Source organism: Cyanistes caeruleus, chromosome 9 (assembly GCF_971803275.1).
Source record: "Cyanistes caeruleus chromosome 9, bCyaCae1.hap1.1, whole genome shotgun sequence".
NCBI lineage: Eukaryota > Metazoa > Chordata > Aves > Passeriformes > Paridae > Cyanistes > Cyanistes caeruleus.
Genome location: NC_141709.1, coordinates 19,895,028 through 19,916,790, shown reverse-complemented (window position 1 = coordinate 19,916,790; position 21,763 = coordinate 19,895,028). Strand labels below are relative to the sequence as shown.

Below are 21,763 nucleotides of genomic sequence, written 5' to 3'. Positions count from 1 at the left end.
GATACTATCTTAGACTTATATTTAATAAGCATAGCTGTATGCATTCAACCCAGGCAATGGATGGGTTCTGAGCTCTGCCTTCCTGCTGTTAATATCTCTGACAACTGGAGACCTGCCAGGAAAACCACTCATAGCATTGCAAAGCCCAGTTCGCAAGCAGGAACTCAATATCAAACTTCTTGTACTTATTATAAACATGTACATGGCTGCTAAACTGGTTAAGGCATGTCTAGAGTCAGGATGGTTGTGTAAACATGTTTAGTACCTATTTGTGTGACAATATGTCTGTTTTGTTTGTTTCTTTAATAATAAGTCCTTAAAATCATAATCTTAGGCAGACTGAAATTGAACTAACTTTCCCATCCATGTAATGCTCTGGATATGAGGATGAAAAGAAGCGATCATTAAACTTCCTCTCACTATCATGTATTCTGTGTATAGATTCAGTTGTAGCAATAATGATAGGTTCTTATATATTAGATGAGAAGCTTTGATTTGTCCATTGAAAGATGTTTTTTCCTCTTTTACTTTAGATTTGGTGTTAAAAAGAAACCAATTTACATAAATGTCATAAGAGATCCTATAGAACGCCTAGTTTCTTATTATTACTTTCTGCGCTTTGGAGATGATTACAGACCAGGGCTACGGAGGCGAAAACAGGGGGATAAAAAGGTAAAGTACACCCAATAATATATGCTTAACTTAATAAAATTAATGTGAAAACAATTTTTTAAATGCTCTGATAAAAGCCAACCTGTTCTTTTATCAGCCTTGGTGATAATGGTGGCTTTTTAAGTTATATTCTCCATTTCCTGTCCATACTGGAGCAGAACATGGCATTAGTAAGTTCTTTGTACCTTTATAAATTCACTGTATATTGCAATTTATTAAAAATATGAAATAATTTTTTTTTAAATTGTTATTAGGTGTCCAGAATTATAATTAGCAAATTAGGCTTATCCTCCTATGTAAGAAGGCTACATCTCTTCTTGAAGACTGAGACACATTTTTTTCACTAAAAGCTGTAGAACTGCTCATGCTTTGGCTTTGTTGTTTATTTTCATATAATTAGCAAGCCAATTTATTCTATTTTTTTTAAAATGGAAACATTTCAATGTCTTTTTGGAAACTGTAGAGTATGATACATAAATTTCTGTACTTCCTCCTTGTGTCTTAGGTGGCTGTAGATAAGTTTAGGTTAGCACATTCAAACACTGACTACTAATACAGTTTCAGGATGGCAACATCATCCAGGCTTTATAATGGATTTGTTCCAGAAAGAATCTATACATCCACTGTCATGCTTTGCAGTATGATGTTTTTTGGCCATGTTGGTTTGAATTTTTCTAGTATTTGGAAGAAAAGCAGGGTATTAAATATATGAGTATGGTTTACAAAGCTGTAGCTAGAACAGTGTGGAATCCTATAAAATGTAATGAATTTTTGTACTTTACAGAGCTGAGCACTTTATACAGTTTCGGTGACAATATTTTCTTAAGCTGACGCTGTTTTTCTGTTATGTTGATAATTTAATTTGTTGATAAGTGCTGCTTGGGTACCAAGAGACATTGAAAAAATAACCGAAAATCGCACTAAATACAGCTTAATCTATAAATGTCGTAACAACTAATAAATGTGAGTAATCATTTTGTGTGCTGCTCCCATCCAAATAGTGCTTTTTAAATATTGGGAACAGACCATTCCTCTTTTCTTTCCAGTTGGGAACTAACTGCTCCTCTGTTATTTAGGATTTAGCGCCATCTTCAGCTACTGCATTTCAGTTTGCCCAGGCATCCTGCAGCACAACAGCATAGGAAAAGGAAAGCTTCAAGAATAAATTGAAATTAAGCTTAAAATTTGTCTTTATAGAACTAGCTAAACAGATGAACAGGTGATATAATATGATATCATAAAGGCAATTTTAAAAAGAGAGATAGGATCTCATCTTTTGTAGCCTGTCTTCCTCTTTCCAGCTGGAGGTCAGTCACTTGGAAACCTGAGCATGCTGCCAAGTCTGAGCTGCACTAGGTCATAAAACTTACTAAAATGAGTGAAATTTAACAGTGTTTATTTTAATTTTGAATTATAATCCAAATAACCTGGTTTAGGTAGTCACTGGGAAACATGCCAAAAATTCTTAGTGTTGCTGGTTGATAGACTGCACTCTAAGCTTTGATTTGCTGGGAAAAAGGTCAAATGCATTCCTGTTTATAATGCTTGCAATGCATTGCATTATTTATTTTATGTTTTTCTGTTGAAGATGCTTTTTTCATTTTGTTGCTATGATACCACTTTATTTAGGTCTGAGAGATTTAGTTGTTATACAGATTTAACATGTTCTGTAAGCATTTCAAGTTCATTTGAAGTGAAATTGATTTACTATATAAAACTTCTGGCTTCTTTCATTTAAATCAGGTAGTACTATTTTTCCAAAGTGTCCGTGGGGAGCTGTCCATATATAGACTATGTAAATTTTGTATACATTAGTTCTAAAATTCAATAAGCTCAGAAATGGATTGAGCCAATTGCATTGTCTTTATTCTAGTATGTGTTACAGTAGATTCATGAAAAGCTCTTCAAATGAAAAATAGGGAAGGTCAGAAAATACTTCTATTGGAAGTCAGTTGTTTTATTAGTGGAAACGAATCTCAATGCACTTTATACTCTTGTCCCCTCCTAGTCCATAGCACGGCATTTATACAGAAGAAGTTTTAACTAGGTTGTTTTCTGTATCCCTGTGCTTCCAGTCATAGATAGCTTGGCTCTAAATGCACAGTCTGTAGAGGCAAGGGTATTTTATAATAAAATCACTGGATGGTGCAGCCAAGGTAGGTGCATAAGAGGAAGTGTGGAAGGAAGTCTGTCCTATTTCAGCCTACTTAGAAAATGGCTTGCTTCCTTTTGCTTATTAACTGTAAAATAACCTGCAGGTATAAGCACAGAAATCTTTCTTTACACAGATGCCAGTTCATTTTTAGTATAAACATTCATAATTTAGGAGGTACATTTAACAATAGATCAGTGCAGAATTTCTCTGGAGAACTATGCTAGGGAATGCATACCAATGTCTTGTTTTCCTACTTAAGCTGTGTTTTTATCTATGATGTGCAACATGTACAAGCTATTCTAAACTCAGAGTTCAATGTGAACCAGGGCACCACAGTTTACTCCCTACTTTGGCATAGTATCAGTATTTTTTTTAAATTATCTCATAAACTTCACCTCAAAATAGAAGCAAATTATGTTGTCCTTGTTTTTAACTACAAGTAATTAAACAAATATGTTTTTACATAGTTGCTTTGAACAGAAACTTGTAATTATACTGAAGAAGCAGTCTCAAAAGTTGCCTATGTTATCTGTTTTTTTTTTTTTAATATATCCTAGATACAGACCTTATATCTTGATTAGAAATATCATAAATACTTCCTTTATGGTGACACAGTAAAGCACTTACAAATTCCTTCCAATACTAATGGAGTTCCTGTTGTAATTCCTATGTTCCTTGTCATTCCTATGTTACTGCAGTTGAAACTTGGTTACTACAGCTGTATATCCATGTAGAGAGCAATATTGTACGGGATATTCTGTTATGCCCTGAAAAACTTCAGTTCTTCTGATTGCCAAAACAAAATTAGTCTCTGAAATGGAAGTTATTTGTCATAATTAAAATGTAATAGAACCTTGTTTAATCTAAAACATGCACAATGTTCTGTGTTATAAACATCCAGCTGTTGCAGGATTACACAATTCCAGATGGCATTTGATGCTGTATCTTTAGTGACTTCTTTTATAGGGGAAAACAATTATGCTAACGCTTATTGACTATTTTTGCTAGTTTTGACAAATAGCCTTTGCTAAAGTTATATCAAAGGTATCAATGTATCAGGTAAGATCAATTGTTCATTAGTTGTAACCATAAAAGACTATCCAAGTCCTGTTTAGTTGAGACAATAGATCATCCTAATAACACTGTGAAAGCAAGGCTTGAATTTACTTTTTTTCTAGAACATCATATATGTGTTTTTCTGTCCCCACCACGTTTAGCAACTAACCAGTTTGAGATGTTTGATACGTATGAGATTTTAAAGCTCAGCTCAGTTTCGTCTTTGTTGCAGACCTTTGATGAATGTGTGGCAGCTGGAGGTTCCGACTGTGCTCCAGAGAAACTTTGGCTTCAAATTCCATTCTTCTGTGGCCACAGCTCAGAATGCTGGTAGGGAAATAAATGTAGCTTGTTTGTCAAGTACATCAGTGCTGAAATCTAAACTTTAACAAATTTCAGTATGTTGTCCATTTGATAAAAGTGTGAGGCAGAGTGAAGCAGTGGATACTTGAGTAATGTGTTTAGTGTTGAAAATGGATTTGCTGAAAGTTTTGCAGTTCTTTAAACTAGCAGTATGTTAAAATACTGTATCACTAATGCTATGAGGGAAAACATATGTTTTCAGTTTTAAAAATCATTTTTGCAGATGTAGAGTCTTAACATTTTTCTCTTATGTCAGACTACAGTATCCTTTAGGAATGGAGATACTTTAGTTCAAGCTCCTAAAGTTCCTGGGGAGTACACAATAATTGAGATAAGGATAAAATCATCTTTTTAAACCTTTACCAGATATCCAGTAGTCAATGCTACTTAGCAGAAACTGAAACAAAATCAAATGGTGTTCATCTATCAATACAACATATTGTATAATAATGGCAAAGGCTTTAAAAAGCTCTTTAGCAAAAAACCCAAAAAAACCCCATAGATTATTTGAAAGATTCTGAGTGATATCAAGGGCAATTATTTGTCAAAGGTACTGTTCATTCAAACACAAGCAAAGTAAATGGCCACTTGGGAGCTTCTCTGTCAGTGCCTGTTATTCAGACCTATCTACTCTCTGGCCATGTGGAGAAGCAGAGAAAGGTGCAAAAGGGAAGGTGTGTTCTTGCCAGATTTCTGGTATCTAATGTGAAAGTGGAGACAGGGTATTAATACAGACACAGTGTAAATCCTTGAAAAATTTGCTTGAATAGAGGCATTAAGCATACACACACACACGCCACATATTTTTGTTGAGACTCTTTTATAAGTAGAGGACTCACATTTTTAGGTAAGAACACAGATGAGAGAAACTGGAAAGGGACATGAAGTTAGGATGGTTATAACTTGGAGTAAGTCTTGCCTTTCCTACACAAATGTCCTGTTGTGAAGTAATCCCTATCTAGGGACCAAGGATTGTTGGCTGACATCAGAATTTGCTATAATTGTTCTCTGTCATTTTAGGAATGTGGGAAGCAGATGGGCTTTGGAACAAGCCAAATACAATCTGATTAATGAATACTTCCTTGTGGGAGTTACTGAAGAGCTTGAAGACTTTATCATGTTATTGGAGGCAGCTTTGCCCCGGTTCTTCAGGGGTGCCACAGAACTGTACCGGACAGGTATTTAAATAGTTGATTTCCATGGATCTTTTCATCTACTTACTACCTTTTTAAGTGTGAATTCTTTAGATCTAGATGAATAGTTTTGAGTCTCTGCCAGATTTGTCTCTCAGCTGGATCATGCTCCTACAGAAAAGAAAAACCCTTTTTTTGAAAATTCTCAGTTCTCTCTCTCTTTCTTTCTCTCTTTCTTTCTCTCTTTCTTTCTCTCTTTCTTTCTCTCTTTTTCTCTCTTTCTTTCTCTCTTTCTTTCTCTCTTTCTTTCTCTCTTTCTTTCTCTCTTTCTTTCTCTCTTTCTTTCTCTCTTTCTTTCCTCTCTTTCTTTCCTCTCTTTCTTTCCTCTCTTTCTTTCCTCTCTTTCTTTCTCTCTTTCTTTCTCTCTTTCTTTCTCTCTTTCTTTCTCTCTTTCTTTCTCTCTTTCTTTCTCTTTCTTTCTCTCTTTCTTTCTCTTTCTTTCTCTCTTTCTTTCTCTCTTTCTTTCTCTCTCTTCTTTCTCTCTCTCTTTATTTCTCTCTTTCTTTCTTTCTTTCTTTCTCTCTTTCTTTCTCTCTTTCTTTCTCTCTTTCTTTCTCTCTTTCTTTCTCTCTTTCTTTCTCTCTTTCTTTCTTTCTTTCTCTCTTTCTTTCTCTCTTTCTCTCTTTCTTTCTCTCTTTCTTTCTCTCTTTCTTTCTCTCTTTCTTTCTCTCTTTCTTTCTCTCTTTCTTTCTCTCTTTCTTTCTCTCTTTCTTTCTCTCTTTCTTTCTCTCTTTCTTTCTTTCTCTCTCTCTTTCTTTCTTTCTCTCTTTCTCTCTTTCTCTCTTTCTCTCTTTCTCTCTTTCTCTCTTTCTCTCTTTCTCTCTTTCTCTCTTTCTCTCTTTCTCTCTTTCTCTCTTTCTCTCTTTCTCTCTTTCTCTCTTTCTCTCTTTCTCTCTTTCTCTCTTTCTCTCTTTCTCTCTTTCTCTCTTTCTCTCTTTCTCTCTTTCTCTCTTTCTCTCTTTCTCTCTCGCTCTCCTTCTCGCTCTCCTTCTCGCTCTCCTTCTCGCTCTCCTTCGCTCTCCGTCTCTCTCTTCTCTCCTCTCCAGTGCTAGTCCAAGTATCTTGCTGCCTTACACAAATTGTCAATATTTAAGGCTGGGGTAAATGCAGGTGTGTATGTATACTGCATGTTACATTGTGATGTGTTTGTAACAGAATATTTTTTAAAGGTTTTGCAGTGGCTTCAGGTTCATAAAGTGGCTGATGTGGCAGATTTCCATTTCCTCAGAAGCCCTGCTGGAATTAACTGTGCTCAATGCAGCCTGGTTGGCTGAGCAATAAAGCCTGAGGGATGCAGAGACCCAAGTAGATGTTTATCTTCCTGCACTCCTAGCTACAAGTAGCTCCGTTTCTAGGAGCTGGCCATGCAATTTATGATGAAGAAAAGATCTATCTTAGCAGGACTTCTATCTGCAAATAGAGGGAGAAGAGGATGTGTTGTACAGAGCCTAGATATGTAGTATTAACAAGTTAATTACAAAGCAGCAGCACTCCTTGGGGAAAATTTGGTCATCATTTTGGCCATCTTTGTCTCAGAAACTCTGTTCAACAGGGATCTGGCATATGTATAATTTATGATAAGACTATAGTATCCTATTTAGATGGGAGAATAATGGTTTAAATGCTATTAGTAGAGATTATATTTTGATTAGAAATAGACAATTGAAATCACATGAAAACAAGACTTTCTTTCTCTTTTATGGAGAGCTACAGAGAACTACAGCAGAACAGTGGGGGTTTTCATAGTCTGAGCTGAATATAACCTTCCCTGGAGGTATTTAAAAGATGTAAAGAAGTGGTGGAGATATTTAAAAGATGTGTAGGTGTGGCATTCAGGGACATGGCTGACTGGGACTTGGCCGTGTTAGGTTTGTGGTTGGACTCAATGACTCTAAACATTTTTTCCATGAAACATCAAAACATTTTAATGTTTTGATGGTTCTATGAAAGAAGTCTCTCCTGCAGTCCCTAAAATTCTTAGCAATTAATACCAGATTAACATCTAAATAATTAATTTTGAAACACTAGTTTTGCTCCAGGTAGGTTATATGGAGTAATCTTATTCCTTAAATGAATGTTCATTTCCTGAGTTTATTAGAGCAAACAGGAGGAATTGAAAGAATGGATGCAAGATTCATAAACATTTAGTGAGATGGGCTGCAGTTTTCCAACTCTACATGTTGTGTTAATAAATTCTGGATTAAAGCCTGCTCCTTCTGATGCAGTTCATCAACACACTGAGAATCTAAAAACTCTGTAAATTACAAAGGACTGTAAACATTTTTTGAGCATGTGAACTTGAAAGTGAAGTTATTGCTTTATTTTGCATTTAGGAAAGAAGTCGCATCTTAGGAAAACAACTGAGAAAAAACTTCCCACAAAAGAAACTATTGCCAAGCTACAGCAGTCTGAAATCTGGAAAATGGAGAATGAGTTCTATGAATTTGCACTGGAGCAATTTCAGTTTGTCAGAGCACATGCAGTTCGGGAAAAAGATGGAGAATTGTATATTCTGGCTCAAAACTTTTTCTATGAAAAGATTTACCCTAAATCAAACTAAGAATGCTATACTGTTAGATTTATGGACCTAAATCTTTGGTCACATCATCATCTTAGTCCTCAGCCATGGAAACTAGATTGCTTGTAGACCTCCAAGACATTTCTTTACACAAGAAAAGTGGGTTGTGGATCACCTCCAGGGCTTTGGATATAGCTGTGTTGGTAATCCAGAAGCAAAGGCTTCATTTCTTTTATCTAACTAATACTTTCAGTGGGAGTCAATATCCTTAATGAAGAAATCTACACTGTAATTCGGAGCAATTAATACATGGCAGTTCTATTTGAAAATATAAACAATAAAAAAACCACTTCTGTTGATGCTCTTTTTAATTTTCAGAGCAATTTATTTTCATTTATACTTCTGTGAAGAGGAAATCATTTTCCCCAGCTTTCGACATGGAAATTTTGGTTGTATACAGTATGAGTAGTCCTAATAACTGGTTGACATCTGTGCTTTGTTTTTGAGAATCATGTCACATGATATTAATTGAGATGGTTAATCATGTTCTGCTGAGAAATGCTGTTGCTGCTGGAATTGCCCATATTTATATATGTGGTTTTATTAAAAAATTACAACTACCATTAGTGTTAAAATGTCATTTTCATATTAATATTGTAAAAAGCTAAAGAATCAGAACAGTGGGGTTTTGGGGTTTTTGTTTTGTTTTTTTTTTAATCACCACCACCACCGACTGAGGTTGGGAAAACTACAAAGAAATTTGGTATTGTCTGCAGTTCTAGTTGATCCTTACACAGTGGTATAAAAATTGTAAATTCAGTAAGTTTCTCCATGGATTCTTTGTAATAATTGTAAACTGAGGTATTGGTGAATCCATATTATGACTCTATTAGTGAGCTGTGGTATGGCTAGGGTTTTCCTACTACTTCAATACTTTTATCTGTAGAATATTTTTACTGAGGTGCTTTATAACGTGTTTTAAAGCATTGCATTTACAAAAGGAGTAAAATGCTGTAAATACTGCTTATTTTATGTATTTGGACCAAAAGGTTTAACGTAACTAGTTTAAAGTGGGGTTTTTTGCACCGATTCTGTTATATGTGAAGTGAAAAACATCACATCTACTTCCTGGTTGAGTTAACTGTTGGACATTGCTGAAACACACTTCAGTGACCTCTCTGACTTCAATACCAGAATATTTTCCAGGGATTCTCTTTACAGAAATGTAGTCTTCATCCATTTATTAGGATAAGAGAGCAAGAAGAAAAATGTCATATGCGGTCTAGTTGGGAAAGATGCAGTGAACTTGATTGACATAATTGTATTTATGTAACTGCCTTATGTGACTGTTGTAAATTTGTGAGTTACCATTATTAACAATGTGAAACACCTGGCAGATGAAGTAAACTGAAATTTGAGAACAGATGTTTGAGGCCACTGCATTATAGCAAATGGCCGTGGAGCACTGCAAGAAGTTTTCATATTGAATTTTCTTAAAGATATGAATATTTACACAACTTCCACCTGCCTTTTCTTAAAAGTGCTTTTCACAGGATTTGATTGGGAAGGCGCTGAGGAGATAAAGAAGGGAATGGTGGGAAATGTTTAAATTCCTACAGTATGATGCTGAAGGTTTAGTTTAAAATTACTGAGTGGAGTTTCTTTAACCAGCTTGTTCTTGTAATGAAAACAAAGGAAATGGAAAATGGTCTGTGAACTGGATGTCTGCAGCCAAAAGCAACAGCCCAATTACAGAGAGGATAACAGGAGACTATCAAGTACATCTTGCAGTTTCTTTGTTTTCTTAGATTTTTCCCTTCTGATTTTAAAAATAGATCTCTCTTTGTTCTTCCCAAATAATCAGGGAAGTTCCCTCTCATAAGTTACCATTTATATAGCATGAACCATGCATAAGCCTTCCTGTTCTAGTTCTTGTCTGTTGCCATCAATAATAATGCCAACATGTTTGGATATAGGATGTGTTAGGTCACACATGAAGACATGTTTCCTAGCTCATGAAAGGAACTGAGGAGTCAAACACAAAAAGTAGTTAATGGAGATCTAAAAGTTTTCATTTAAAAGCAGTCACTTTTTTTAAAAAAAAAGTAAATATTTATAATCCCAGGAAAGATTTCCACTCAGTGATAGTTTTATAGTAGAATTTTTTTACTATGTTGTTCTCCTTCAGAATAATTCAGATTAGTTTACCTTCTTGAATCTCCTTCAGAATTTTCAGCAGAGCACCTCTAAGAGAGCTGAAGAGCTTGCTAAGTGAAAATGCAAAATAGTCATCTACGTAATGATATAGGTATGTAGACAAATGCTTCTCTATTGACAAGAAAACAATAGACAAAACTTCTACTGATTTCAGTAGGGTCTACAGAAGCTTCTTTATTCTGTAAGCAGTTTTGAAAGTTACTTTTCTTTTTTTCCAGGATTTAGATTTTCTTAATTACGAGTCTCCAATAACAAAACCAATAGAACAATGCAATTTTTTTTACTTTCAAAAGAGCAATATATTTTTCATAGTTCATGTAAGATAACACATTTTATTTAATCAGATATCACTTCCTCTTCTTTGCTGTGAACTGTCAAGGTTGAGACAAGAATTTTAGGAATATTTTTTAGAAATGTTAGTAACAATTGGAGCAGTACTCATTCCAGATGTACTCACAAAATGTGATCATCTGTAGAACACAGGAAGAACCAAGACTGTCTACTTTTATATGTAGTGCAACCATTAAAGACAACTGTGAACTTGGAATAATTTGAATTTAGAACGATCTGGATTTCCTAAAAGACAGTTTAGGAAAAGAGCTTTACAGATTTTTAATAATCTGTTCTATTCATCTTCTGTTTGGAAATAGAAACAATCCGACTTGTTGCCATTAAAAATATTTTACGGTATATAAAAATGATTTATCTAATGTATTTTCCCTTAATGACTTAGAGAGGAAAGCAGCAATCTGTGAATTTTTGTTTTTGCAGGTTGTATGATCAGTAAACTACTATGCAGCCTCCTGAACACAGATCTTTTAACTGAAGTCACTGTACCCTCTTAGAGGAATGAGATTGGCTTTTTGCAGGGCTAAGTTCATTTGAAAGGTGCTGAAATGCTCATATATCTACATATAGTTGAGAGTAGATTTGTTACACTGTTCTGTACTTTCTGTACAAAAGTACCTCCCAGATTTTGTGCAAGCCTCTAGCCCTGTTGAAACTCTTGATGTCAGCACGAGGCATGAGGTCCTGCTGCGCTGGTGAGTACACAGCCGTACCCACAGCATGCCTGGGGCACTTGTGATACTCTGGGCAGTGCTGGTGGGAGAGCAACAGCGGTTTTAGCTCCTTCCCTTAATAATTCTGCAGCCATGCAACAAGAATTTCACTTCTATTTTGTTAGTGCATCTATAAGCAGACCCAAGGCTAGGGTGCAGAATGTCCTCTGTGCACATTCCTGCTTGTTCTGGGTGGATTTTCTAGCAGTCTCTCTTTTATTGGTATGCTGATCATGGCTTCATTTTCAAACACACATTAAAATTTATAGCTATACAATGTAGGAGATGGAGAACCAGCCATCCTGGTCATTTGAAATGCCTTTTTTTGGTATTTAGTTTTTCTGAAGATACCTAGCTATTTTTACATTACAGGAATATACTTCTTCTTTTTGATGTTCTCAGAGTAATTCTATCTTATATTGGGAAAAATTCAGTTATTTTCTTTCGCACTTCTGTTAAAAGTTTCCATTAAGCTTTACCTGGTGTTGCTAAAGGCGTATGTGACAAAAAAGTGTGTGGATGATACTGTCTGAATTGTGCTGCTTAAGCAGACAATGGAAAAAAAGCCTGATTCAAATGCACTGCCAATCTAGCTCTTCAAAATTAGAGCGTATTTTATGACTACTAGAGATTAAACTTAAAGTTTAAGGCTGCTTAGTTGGATGGATGCTTCCTTTACTGTAAGCCTATGCAACTGTGTAACCTTTGCAGCAGTATTTATAGAAAGAGCCTCTCTTCCTGAGACTTTTCTGGAGCATAATTATAAATGTTTGTACACTTGTACTGTCTGATACTTACATCAGCAGCTTTCCATAGCTTCTGCAAAAGAGACAGGTTTGTGAGCATTTCTAAAGCAGTACTGAATGTAATTTTGAAAAACATGGATTGTGCTTCATGACCTTTTTCTTTTTAAACACACACACAGCTAAATAGTGCCTTTTTTCCTCACAATCCATGTTGAAGATGCTTGCTCCCACTCACCCTCAGTAAATTGATTCATTTGTGCAATACTATTCCAACTTGAAACAATTTTGTCACGGCTGTTTGAGAAATGATCTCCATTCTTCCTCACTGTGCTGCCAGCTTTCTGTTGTTTAAGTGTTTCAGTTGATTACCTAATGCAAATGCTATAAAATAAAACACCCATTGGGAAGGGAAAAAAAAAGAAGTCTGGTGTCCTGTCTTAATATTTGCATGTCACATTCACATTGAAAGTTTTTTTTCTGGAGCATATTGTTATACAGTATTGTGAACTTTGTTGTCAGTGATTGTGATTTTAGAGGGGAGAGACAAGCTGGGGTGTAGCTCATCTGTAATAATTTCATGCAGCTATAACCAAATATAACCAAATATATTTAGAGGCCCATAGAACTCGGATGGGCTTTGTGACCAGATGTAAGTTTGCAGGGGGTATACACTGTTCTGAAGGTGTCAATGAAAAGTTCTTAATATTAAAGCCAAGATTTGTAAGAACAGAAAACTTGCATTAAAACAGTGGATTGATACCTTTGTGCTTCCCTCCTTGAGGAAACAAATGACCAATTGCTATGGTACAGTAACACCCTCAATTACTGCAGGGCTGAGAGTGGTGTAAGAACTTAAGTAGACTAGAAATGTCATTTGCATTTGTAAGCAAGGACGTAGAACAAGAAAATACAGGGAGCATGGGTATGCTGCTGTTTAGGGTTTCTGAGGCATACTATAACCACTGCCCTATAAACATCCTTGGCTGTGTGTGCCATGGAGCTGAACATCATCTGACTCTGCCAAGTTTCTTAATGCAGTAGTTCCTAAACATAGTTATCAGCCTTGACAATTAAGAACCATCATGCAATTACTCAGCAACTTCCACTTGAGGATTTTGATGGCTTTTAAATCCTCCTTTTGTTGAAAATAAAATTTTGTTTTCCTTGTTCCTGTGATAGGTGTAATTGTGCACAGGAAACAAAGTCTCTGCTTTTATCAGCTGGGGGAAGTGGAGGAAAAAAATGCCTATCTAGAGGACTTCCTAAGGTCACTGTACCTGTCTCTGAAATGATGTAGTAAATAGAATGACAGCCAAAAAAGGGTGCAATACAACAAAAAGCTTTATTTAAAACAGTAGCTCCTCCTCTGAAAGATAGAAAGACTGTAGTGTATGTGGTAGGTATTGGTTGAGCTATTTTTTAACTGATGTTGCCATTTGCCCATGTAATTAATCTCAGCAGTTGGTATTCATGGGAGGGGAGCAAGAGAAGGGAAAGGTGTTTTTTGTTCCAACCTTTTATTTTTTTAGATCCTGTATTTTCATTTCATTTATTGTTTGCATCTTGCAGTTGATTTCAGTATAATTTCCTTACTTTTTTAATAAAATAAAAGAAGTTGCTAGTGAATGTCAAAGCAATACCCAGATGTTTTCTTCAAGCACAAGTCCCCTGCTATGACCTCCTCCCCCAGCTTCATTACCACATAACACAGATGTGGTAACTTTCAATAAGAGCTAATTTAAAGGACTAATAATACTCTTTATTAAAAAAAAAACCTCTACAAAGAACACCTGTGGCCTAAAAATGAAGGCATTGAGACCTTTCACCTTGTCATAATAACCAACTGCATCCTCATAAAAGTGGAAAATACTGTGATAAACATTCCCTGCCCATTTTCTGCACACTTACAAGGTCGATCCTGAATCCATTCTCACATTTGCTACAAACAGACATTAAACTTTTGTAATAAATATGACTGTCAAAATGATTGCACAGAGGATAATTTTCCTATTGAAAAAAATTAAAATCTGGAAAAAAAAGAGGTTAAAATTCATGGGAATTGTGGTTATAATTCAAGTATACAGGTATTGCATTTCTCTGATGTTTTAAGAAATTATTCAGTACTGTGCTGTATACATGCATGTGTTACTTCAAAGAGTTTCAGTATTAATAACAAAAAACCTTGTTCTGTTTCAAAAGAGAAGCATACCTAATTTGGTATGATCATTTGAATGCACTAACTGTACCAAAACTCTGATGCAGCAGTTACTGGAAAATATTATAAACTGTCTCTTTACCAAAAAAAGAGAAAAGCTAGTGTAGAGAATAATGGCCTAGAGAGCCTAAAGGCACTATTATAGTCTTGACAATTATTGATTGCTGTTTTTAGCACAGAATAGAATTTGGAATCCTTAATCTCCTTTATTTAGAATTTATGAACTTTAAAAATGTTGTATGACTTGGAGAATTGGCAAGAGGAGAAGGAATGCTAGAGACTTGTGCAGTTACAGTCTGGCTTTGTCAAGACTGCCTCACAGTGTGTAACAATGGGTGTAAATATGGGCAAACTTCATGTAAAACAGTCGATATGGAAGGAGGGGTGTATTTATATCTGTGAACAGTCTGTAAAGACCAAAGGAAAGTACAGGCAGAAATATAAACCACTATATATTGCAGTAATTGCTTAAATTAACAGCTGGGATGGCTATCTCTGTCCTAATTATCTGCTTTGGATCTTCAGTGCCTTCTTCTGACTGAATTAATGAACTCAAAGCTGCAGCCATCAAGGCTGCTGCTATTATAAGCAAGGCCTGTACACCACCAAATGAAATGTCTCCTATTTATAACCCAGACCAAATACCTACTTCCCTCACTTCAGTACTACTTACAGCTAAGCTATAGATCTGGAAAAGCAAATTACATTGACTGGGAGGCTTTTGTGCTCTGCATTTGAGGATTTTGCTTCTTGAAGATAAAATAATAACTGCATGATAGAAGTCAAATCCATAAAGTCTGGGAGAAAGCAACTTAACGTTCAGATTATATGGAGTAAAAATTCTGCACTTTTTTTGGTGTCCATTCAGAATGAGTTCACTGGCTCAGGCAGATTCCAACAAGACATCTGTTAATACTAAAGGCTACTTCAGAGAGATGGCTGGAAACCTGAGTTTTACTTTCAGTAAAAATGGCTGTAGATGTTTTCCACAAAACTTTTCAACAAGATTTTTGAGGTTTTTTTGGTAAGACAAACAGGGAGTTTTCCCTTTAAAACAGAGCAAAACAGGAACATGTCAGTGCCCTCCCCACACCAGCAAACATTCTTTGTCAGTGTACTTTTATTTTTTTATCCCCCTAGTGTGTGGAAAAATATGTATGAGTGTATGACATCTGTGCTCAGTCTCTCTCTTTTCTCAGCTGGCTCTATGAGATAATGGCTAGTTTTTGTTCCTTCACAAGCCTTCGAAAGGACAAGTCTTATCTTGCAGGTATTGTTGTGGGACATGAGATCACGCTCCAGTATGGAGTTTATCAAATTTGGTGTTTACTCAGGGTCACCTTTTGAGATCCTGGTGGCAGTGGAGGTCCCTGTCCTGTGTGTGGGGGCAGCACTCACGTGTTGTGCTGCATTAGCTCGTGTGTGCTGCTGACAGTGCATATGACACTTTGTACATTTACCCCATGTATCTGGCAAGGATATTTAACTTGGGGGGATAGTTTTTTTAAACTTTGTGCAGGAAAAGTGCCCGACAAGATGAGAATTAGGCTGCAATCAACAGGTTTTATTGAGCAAAGCTTTGCAGTAAGCTTATGTCTATCTTTGGTTCTACATTCCTTCCTCCTGAACTCACCCAACCAGGAATGTGTAAGAAAAATGAAGAGTGAATTACAAGGCTGAAGGCAGCTTTTGAAGACAAGGTTGAAAACCTTATGAGTAGTCAGAGGCACAGGCAGATGAGTGAATGTGCTTTCAAAACCCAGCTGCTTTGTGTCTGTCAGTATCTGAGTACAGTTGGGGCTGTACTCAGTTCAAGCACATAGGAAACAAGTTTAAAAGAGCTTTCTGCCATGAAAGATGCTGATGTTAAAGCTTGTTGCTCCTTTAACAACTGTTTTCCAAGGCAATCATGTACCTTGCGATTGAGAGAGGAGGGAGAAACCCTGATGTCATCATGGTTTATCATAGATGTTCACAGATGATTGTTCAAATTAATTTCATCATTTCATATCTGGCTTGTGTGTGGTAATTTAAGCTCTTTCTTGTCCTTTATCATATGCATGAAAAAGATGTGTTTAAAATCCAAAATAGACTCTCTCCCATGCCAATCTCATTTTGTTTATCTAAATTCAAATAATGATTGACGACTGGAAGTCTTCCCATCTACTTCCAAAGGTACTGCAGGAGACTAGGAAATGGGGACCTGGCTACCACAGCCATTCTGGATGTTCTAAAATTTCTTGAAGTCTGTGATACTCCATAGCTAAAAGCAATGCAAAGTAAATGTTGTTATATTTGACAGTATTTGTCAATTTTTCAAGTGTGGAATCTGACTTTAGATCTGTTAATATGTGGTTTATTTATGTTAATATGTGGTTGTGTAATAAATTGTTGATGGGTTGGTTTTTTCCAACTTGGCAAGTATTGTAACTTTCTAAGAAAGCAGAATATCTAGTTTCATGACAAGGTATTAACATTGTAACACTTTGGTGTCTGAGTTTGTAATTGTTGACTTTATTATTTTAAAACCACAAAGAAAATTGGTTTCTGTTGTTTCATGCCTTGCTATGAAAGTACATATACACATTTCTAACAATTTATTTAAAAATCATTTCCCCTTCATACTCTCTTCTGTAATCACATCTGCAAGAAAAATGTGGGTTAGAAACATTAATCATTTGGGAGCCTTGTGTCTTAAGTCTTTGAAGACAAAGTGCTGCTTCTGCTGACTGTAGACTTTTTTGCCCAGGGTGGTTTCCTCTTTCCATATAAATCAAAAAAACCCATACTGCTGCTCTTCCCAAATCAGGTGGGGGTAGGGGGAACCCTCAAGGAATAAATAGCTGGTTTTCATGTGATGTTGCCACCACAAAAAAAAGGCCATCAACAGAATCTTAAAGGATTTTTAAGAAACAAAGTTTAAGCAAAGTAAATTAAAAACAAAGTCAGATTTTCACCCTGCCTAAAGCTGGTACAAATCCATACCCACATCACTTCAAAATTTGATAGGATTCCACTCCCTGAATGTCACTTCAGATTAGAATGTTTCTTAGGGTCCTGCAGATTGGTTTCTAGGCTTCATCTGCTGATGTATCAACTCTCAATAAATGCATCAAATAATGAGATTTGTTAGCATTTGTTGATGTCTCAAATTCCAGTGAAGAATATCCAGGAGATGGTAAAAACTGACTGCTGGCAGCAGAGTTGTCTGTTGAAAGGCAGGAGAAAGGTTAGTTGTGGGATATTAGTGTCAGCTTTTAGGAATTACGATTTTCCAGTCTTTTAGATGACACAAAGCATAACTGAGAAGTTTAAGTAACTTCCCCACAGTTACTCATCAGAGACAGATGTTGCACCCTGCACGTGCAAAGCAAGTAGACAAACACAGGTGCCAGAGGTGAATTGCTGCATCTGGCACATCTCATCTTTCCACTCATCTCTGGGCACCTGTTGTCATCATCGTCTGTCCAGCAAAGTCTTTCCATCAGGTAAGCACTTTCTTTACCTATTTTGGGAAGTACAGATGCTTGTTCTTTGTAGATCAATTAGATAAAGAGCTGTGTTAGTGTTATTGCACAGAAATGTTTTTATTGGCACATAAAGCAATAGTGCTGCAGATCCAAAGGAAGCCTGTGTTGGTCAGAGGTATTGCTGTGTGGCTGCCAGAATATCTGCTTATTTCTGGACAGTATTGAATAAAGTCCCCTTATCCTTTACAATATTTTGGGTAGAAAATCTGGTACTGTTGTCCTGTGTCAGAAGTAAGGCACTGAAACTCCAGTGGGGTTTGTCTGTCTTGAGAAGCTGCATCCTCTGCCTGCTGCTGCTGCCTGTGTGCAGCCTCACCCCTCGTGCAGCTACAGCATGGCCGGCTGGTGCCCCAGCAGGGCTGCCCTGTGCCCAGGAGGGAACAGCTCGCTGGATTCCCCTCTCTGCCAGCACTGAGAACACTGCTGCCAGCTGTCAGGTACAGCAACCTGCAACAGTTTGGAGGAACAAGGCCTAGACCTGGTGGGTCTGCCTGCTGAGCTATTTTGATACTGATCTCTGCTGGCATAGCAGCAAGATTGGGCTTTTCACTGCACTTCTAAGCCAAGAGTGTGGTGTCTGCAAATATAGCAGTGGTGTTGGTATATGTGAATTGCCTACAGCTAGGCAAGAACGTTGTTGAGGAGCCAGGAATTCAGACCTCCTGAGCCCTGTGCAGGCTGCTCCTATGTATTTTTGTTAATCTTCTCATAAAACTTTTTACCTTGGCATGACTAATGTTCTCAATTAATGTGTACTAACCTCTAGCATTTTAATATAATAAAGTAATAATTTATGTCTTAATACGGAATTTAATTTTTGTACTTGCCTGTCAGGTTTCAGGCACCGTGAAGGGTCAAAGAACAGGTGTGGGTGTCAGGAACGCTGTATTTGCAGCACTGGTCATGAGTTACGAATCCCTCAAACTTGCTGTTGTTGGCTGTATCAGGGAACAAGATGTTGTTATTTGGGACTCCACAGTGAATCCTAGGCCCTGAAGTGGGGGAAAAAAAAGCAAAATACAGCTACGTTCTGAAAGTTGGAACTAACTTCTTTGATTGATTTGGAAAAGAGTCAGAACAGGAACAGCTGTCTGTGCTGGCAGCTTTAGTGGATTACAGAGCAGCAATTGCGCCTGCTTTTCTCCCCCCAGGTCTGATTCTTGCTTCTGAAGTTTTGTGATTGGAGAAAAGAAATGCCACAATTACCTTCTTTATTTGCCTGCTATATTAACCACTCTAAAAAACAAGGAGAAAAAGATCAGAGAAGGTGATCTGATCCTTTTGGACATCTGTAGTTAGGAACAGTGGTCTTTCAGAGCCCTGTCTTGAGCTAGCCTTGTGATGAAGTAGGCAGCTGGTAGAAGGAACTGGAGAGACACAAGAAAGCACCACATTTTATAGAACTTGTGCACTATTGTTCCCAGATCAACATTCCTCTAGCCCAAACTCCATTAATATTTAACAGGGTAAAAACAGATTATGTTGCTTCATTTTGAAAAAGAAAGCAAGCATCTTTCCTGCACTAGCAAGCACTGGTCATACAAAATGAAAGCATGAGGATATTGGATTGAGATCACGCCAAAAACACCTTTTCACTTTTCACTATACATTCAGGCCTATGTCTAACTAAAAACAAGCCCAAGAGCACCTGTGCACTTGCCATGCAGTAACACTGTCAAAAGGTACACTCCATAGAAATACCAGTGTGCCATAAATACATGCCTGTGCAAGCTGAGGGTTAGAACATCACATCTGTTTTAGAGAGCAGTCCTCCTAGGGCTTTCCATACTTGCAGGACACACTGCACACTTTTTTGGAACTCTGGGCAAGTAACAGATTTAAACTTTGCCTTAAAATTATTGCGAAGGCCTCTGTAGCGTCTTCCCCATCCCCGACTACCCACTCTGTGCTTCTGTTTTTGAAGGGGAGACGTGCTCTCATGGCCTCTGAAAGCTCTCCCCATCTCCAGTAGGGCTGGGGGTAGGCACCCTTCAGAGGGCAATAACTGATTTAAAATTAACACGTGTCTTTTTGCACTTGCTGCAATTACTTAGAACCCCCCCTTGTCAAATGACCCACGTTAAGCCAAAGAGCATATTACTAGGGGTGTGCTAACAGCACCAGTGCACTAAACCACAACTGACAGCCTGACCCAGTGCTGTGCTTTAAAAGGGCAGGGCCACAGCGTTGGAGTTGGAATTCTGCTTTAATTAGGCCATTACCTGACCTTCAAAGCTGTATTTTGTTCCTCCTCTGCATGCTATACTGGAGGAAGGGCTGCTGGAGAAGACAGGAAGAGCCCTATCTGATCGTTATCAGGAGTGGATGAAAGCCATGCATTGCCTTTTCCTTTTGACGTGTGCAATTAGTTTGGCTTGTGTGGAAGAAGCATGTCAAGGTAAATGGCCGTCTCTGTCCTTCCCCCTGCTGATCCCTGGCAAGGCCCATCATGCAAAAAGCTATTCAATCACCTGTTGACAGTGGTATCCCTCTCATAAAACCTGATTATATACCATCATGAACTACCTTTGCCCGGTGGTGGCCTGACACTACCATGGGCTGTTTTACAGGCTGAGTGCACTCCAGCTCTCCTCATAAAACTTTGTTTGAACTCATTTGTTTCTACATCTCTCTGCTCCCCTCCCCCCTGCCCTTCAAAATAAGTTTTTACATTTTTATGGGGATGGAAGAATGTGTCCAGGGCACGTGGCATCTGTGGTGCTCATCAGGAACGTGCTGCCATTACCCCCACTTCTGAGCAATCCCCACCCTGCCAACCCAGCAGTCCCACAGCTCTGCTGCCACCTTTGGCCTTCTTGTTGAAGATGTTTTGTGTCTCCTGTGTTTGCCCTGACTTCTCTGTTGTCTTAGGCAGGGATCTGTGCTAATGCACTTACCTTTGGGAAGCCAGTGAAAATCAGCACCTGCCTGGAACTGCTGCTGGCTTCTACCAGCACTCAGCACACACAGGGGACAGACTCTCCATGGCTGCGTGTTGCAGATGACTCTCACAAAAGGCAGAAGAACTGTTTTGTGTTTGGGTTGTTGTTTTTTTGGGTTTTTTTTAATAGGTATAAGAATTTTTTTTCTTTTTAAAATTCAGTTCACTAGATTTAAGTAATGCTCTGCTTACAAGAAATGAAGTCTGAAGCAAAGAAATCCAATGCAAGTGCTGAGTGAACATTCACTTTTAATTCACCTCTTAGGCCAGTTGCAGCAACATTGCAGATGGGTTATGCCAAGGAAAGGCATTAAGCTCACTCTGTATCCGTATCTCAGAAGCATGTGCATGTGCCTTTCCACCACTGCTGAAGGGGTGGCCCCTTGCCGTGCCCAGCGTGAGCCAAGTCACAAGTCCCCGGTCATACCCTCCATCTCACTGCAGATTTCCTGTGTGGTCACGGGAAAGTCATTCTGAACTCATGCTATCTTCTTTGCTTTGACCAGAAGTGCTGCTAATCCTTTTCCTTCTTGTGAAGCTGCCTGCGCGTGAACACCAAGTGTGGCAGGCCAGTGGCTGCCAGAGCAGTGTCTGTCCCTGACTGTGGGGACGGTTGTATCTGTCCCTGTTTGGGTGCTGCACCTCAGCAAGTGGTGATGATACCAGTGCTCCCCAGTGTCGCTTAGATCACAGTGAACAAACCTAGAGAGAAAGGTTTGAGAAAAGCTTACTTGTTTCATCACAGAGGCTTTGTTTTCTTCTCTAAGCAATATTTGAAGGATGATGGAATAGCAGTTGAGTTAATTAGGGGACAGAAATTAGATAATATGTTACAAAGGGAGGGATATTTAGAGATGAGCACAATGGAAACAACACTGGATTTTTACAGTACTATTTTACAGTTAAAAGAAATATTTAGCTCTGGTTTATAAATGGGAAAAATGAGGCATGGCAAGATCCAGTGGCTTCCTTGAAGTCAGACAGGAAATTTTTTTGTTGGCACTAACATATGGAATGATCTGGCCAACAAATGACTGAAATCCTGTGCTGCCAGAGAGCCCTGGAGGGTGGTGTCGGAGTGGGATGTGGCCCTGGC

At 37.7% G+C, this 21,763-nt stretch overlaps 1 protein-coding gene and 1 long non-coding RNA gene across 4 annotated transcripts in view; one reads left to right on the top strand and one right to left on the bottom strand.

Moving 5' to 3' along the window:
• Positions 1-12,400, top strand: part of HS2ST1 (heparan sulfate 2-O-sulfotransferase 1) — an 81,714-nt gene extending 69,314 nt beyond the window's left edge. For all 3 annotated transcript variants that reach the window (XM_086841538.1, XM_086841539.1, XM_086841540.1), the window contains 4 exons: positions 534-672; positions 4,116-4,213; positions 5,267-5,424; positions 7,773-12,400. In XM_086841538.1, coding sequence (XP_086697664.1) covers positions 534-672; positions 4,116-4,213; positions 5,267-5,424; positions 7,773-7,999 — 622 coding nt within the window. In that variant the 3' untranslated portion in view covers positions 8,000-12,400. The remainder of the gene's footprint in view (positions 1-533; positions 673-4,115; positions 4,214-5,266; positions 5,425-7,772) is intronic.
• Positions 12,401-13,518: 1,118 nt separating this feature from the next.
• On the bottom strand, positions 13,519-21,398 carry LOC111932834 (uncharacterized). Its single transcript, XR_002866383.2, has 2 exons — positions 20,624-21,398; positions 13,519-18,718 (listed from the first exon to the last, which is right to left on the bottom strand). It is a non-coding gene; the product is annotated as an uncharacterized LOC111932834 (long non-coding RNA).
• Positions 21,399-21,763: the final 365 nt, after the last annotated feature.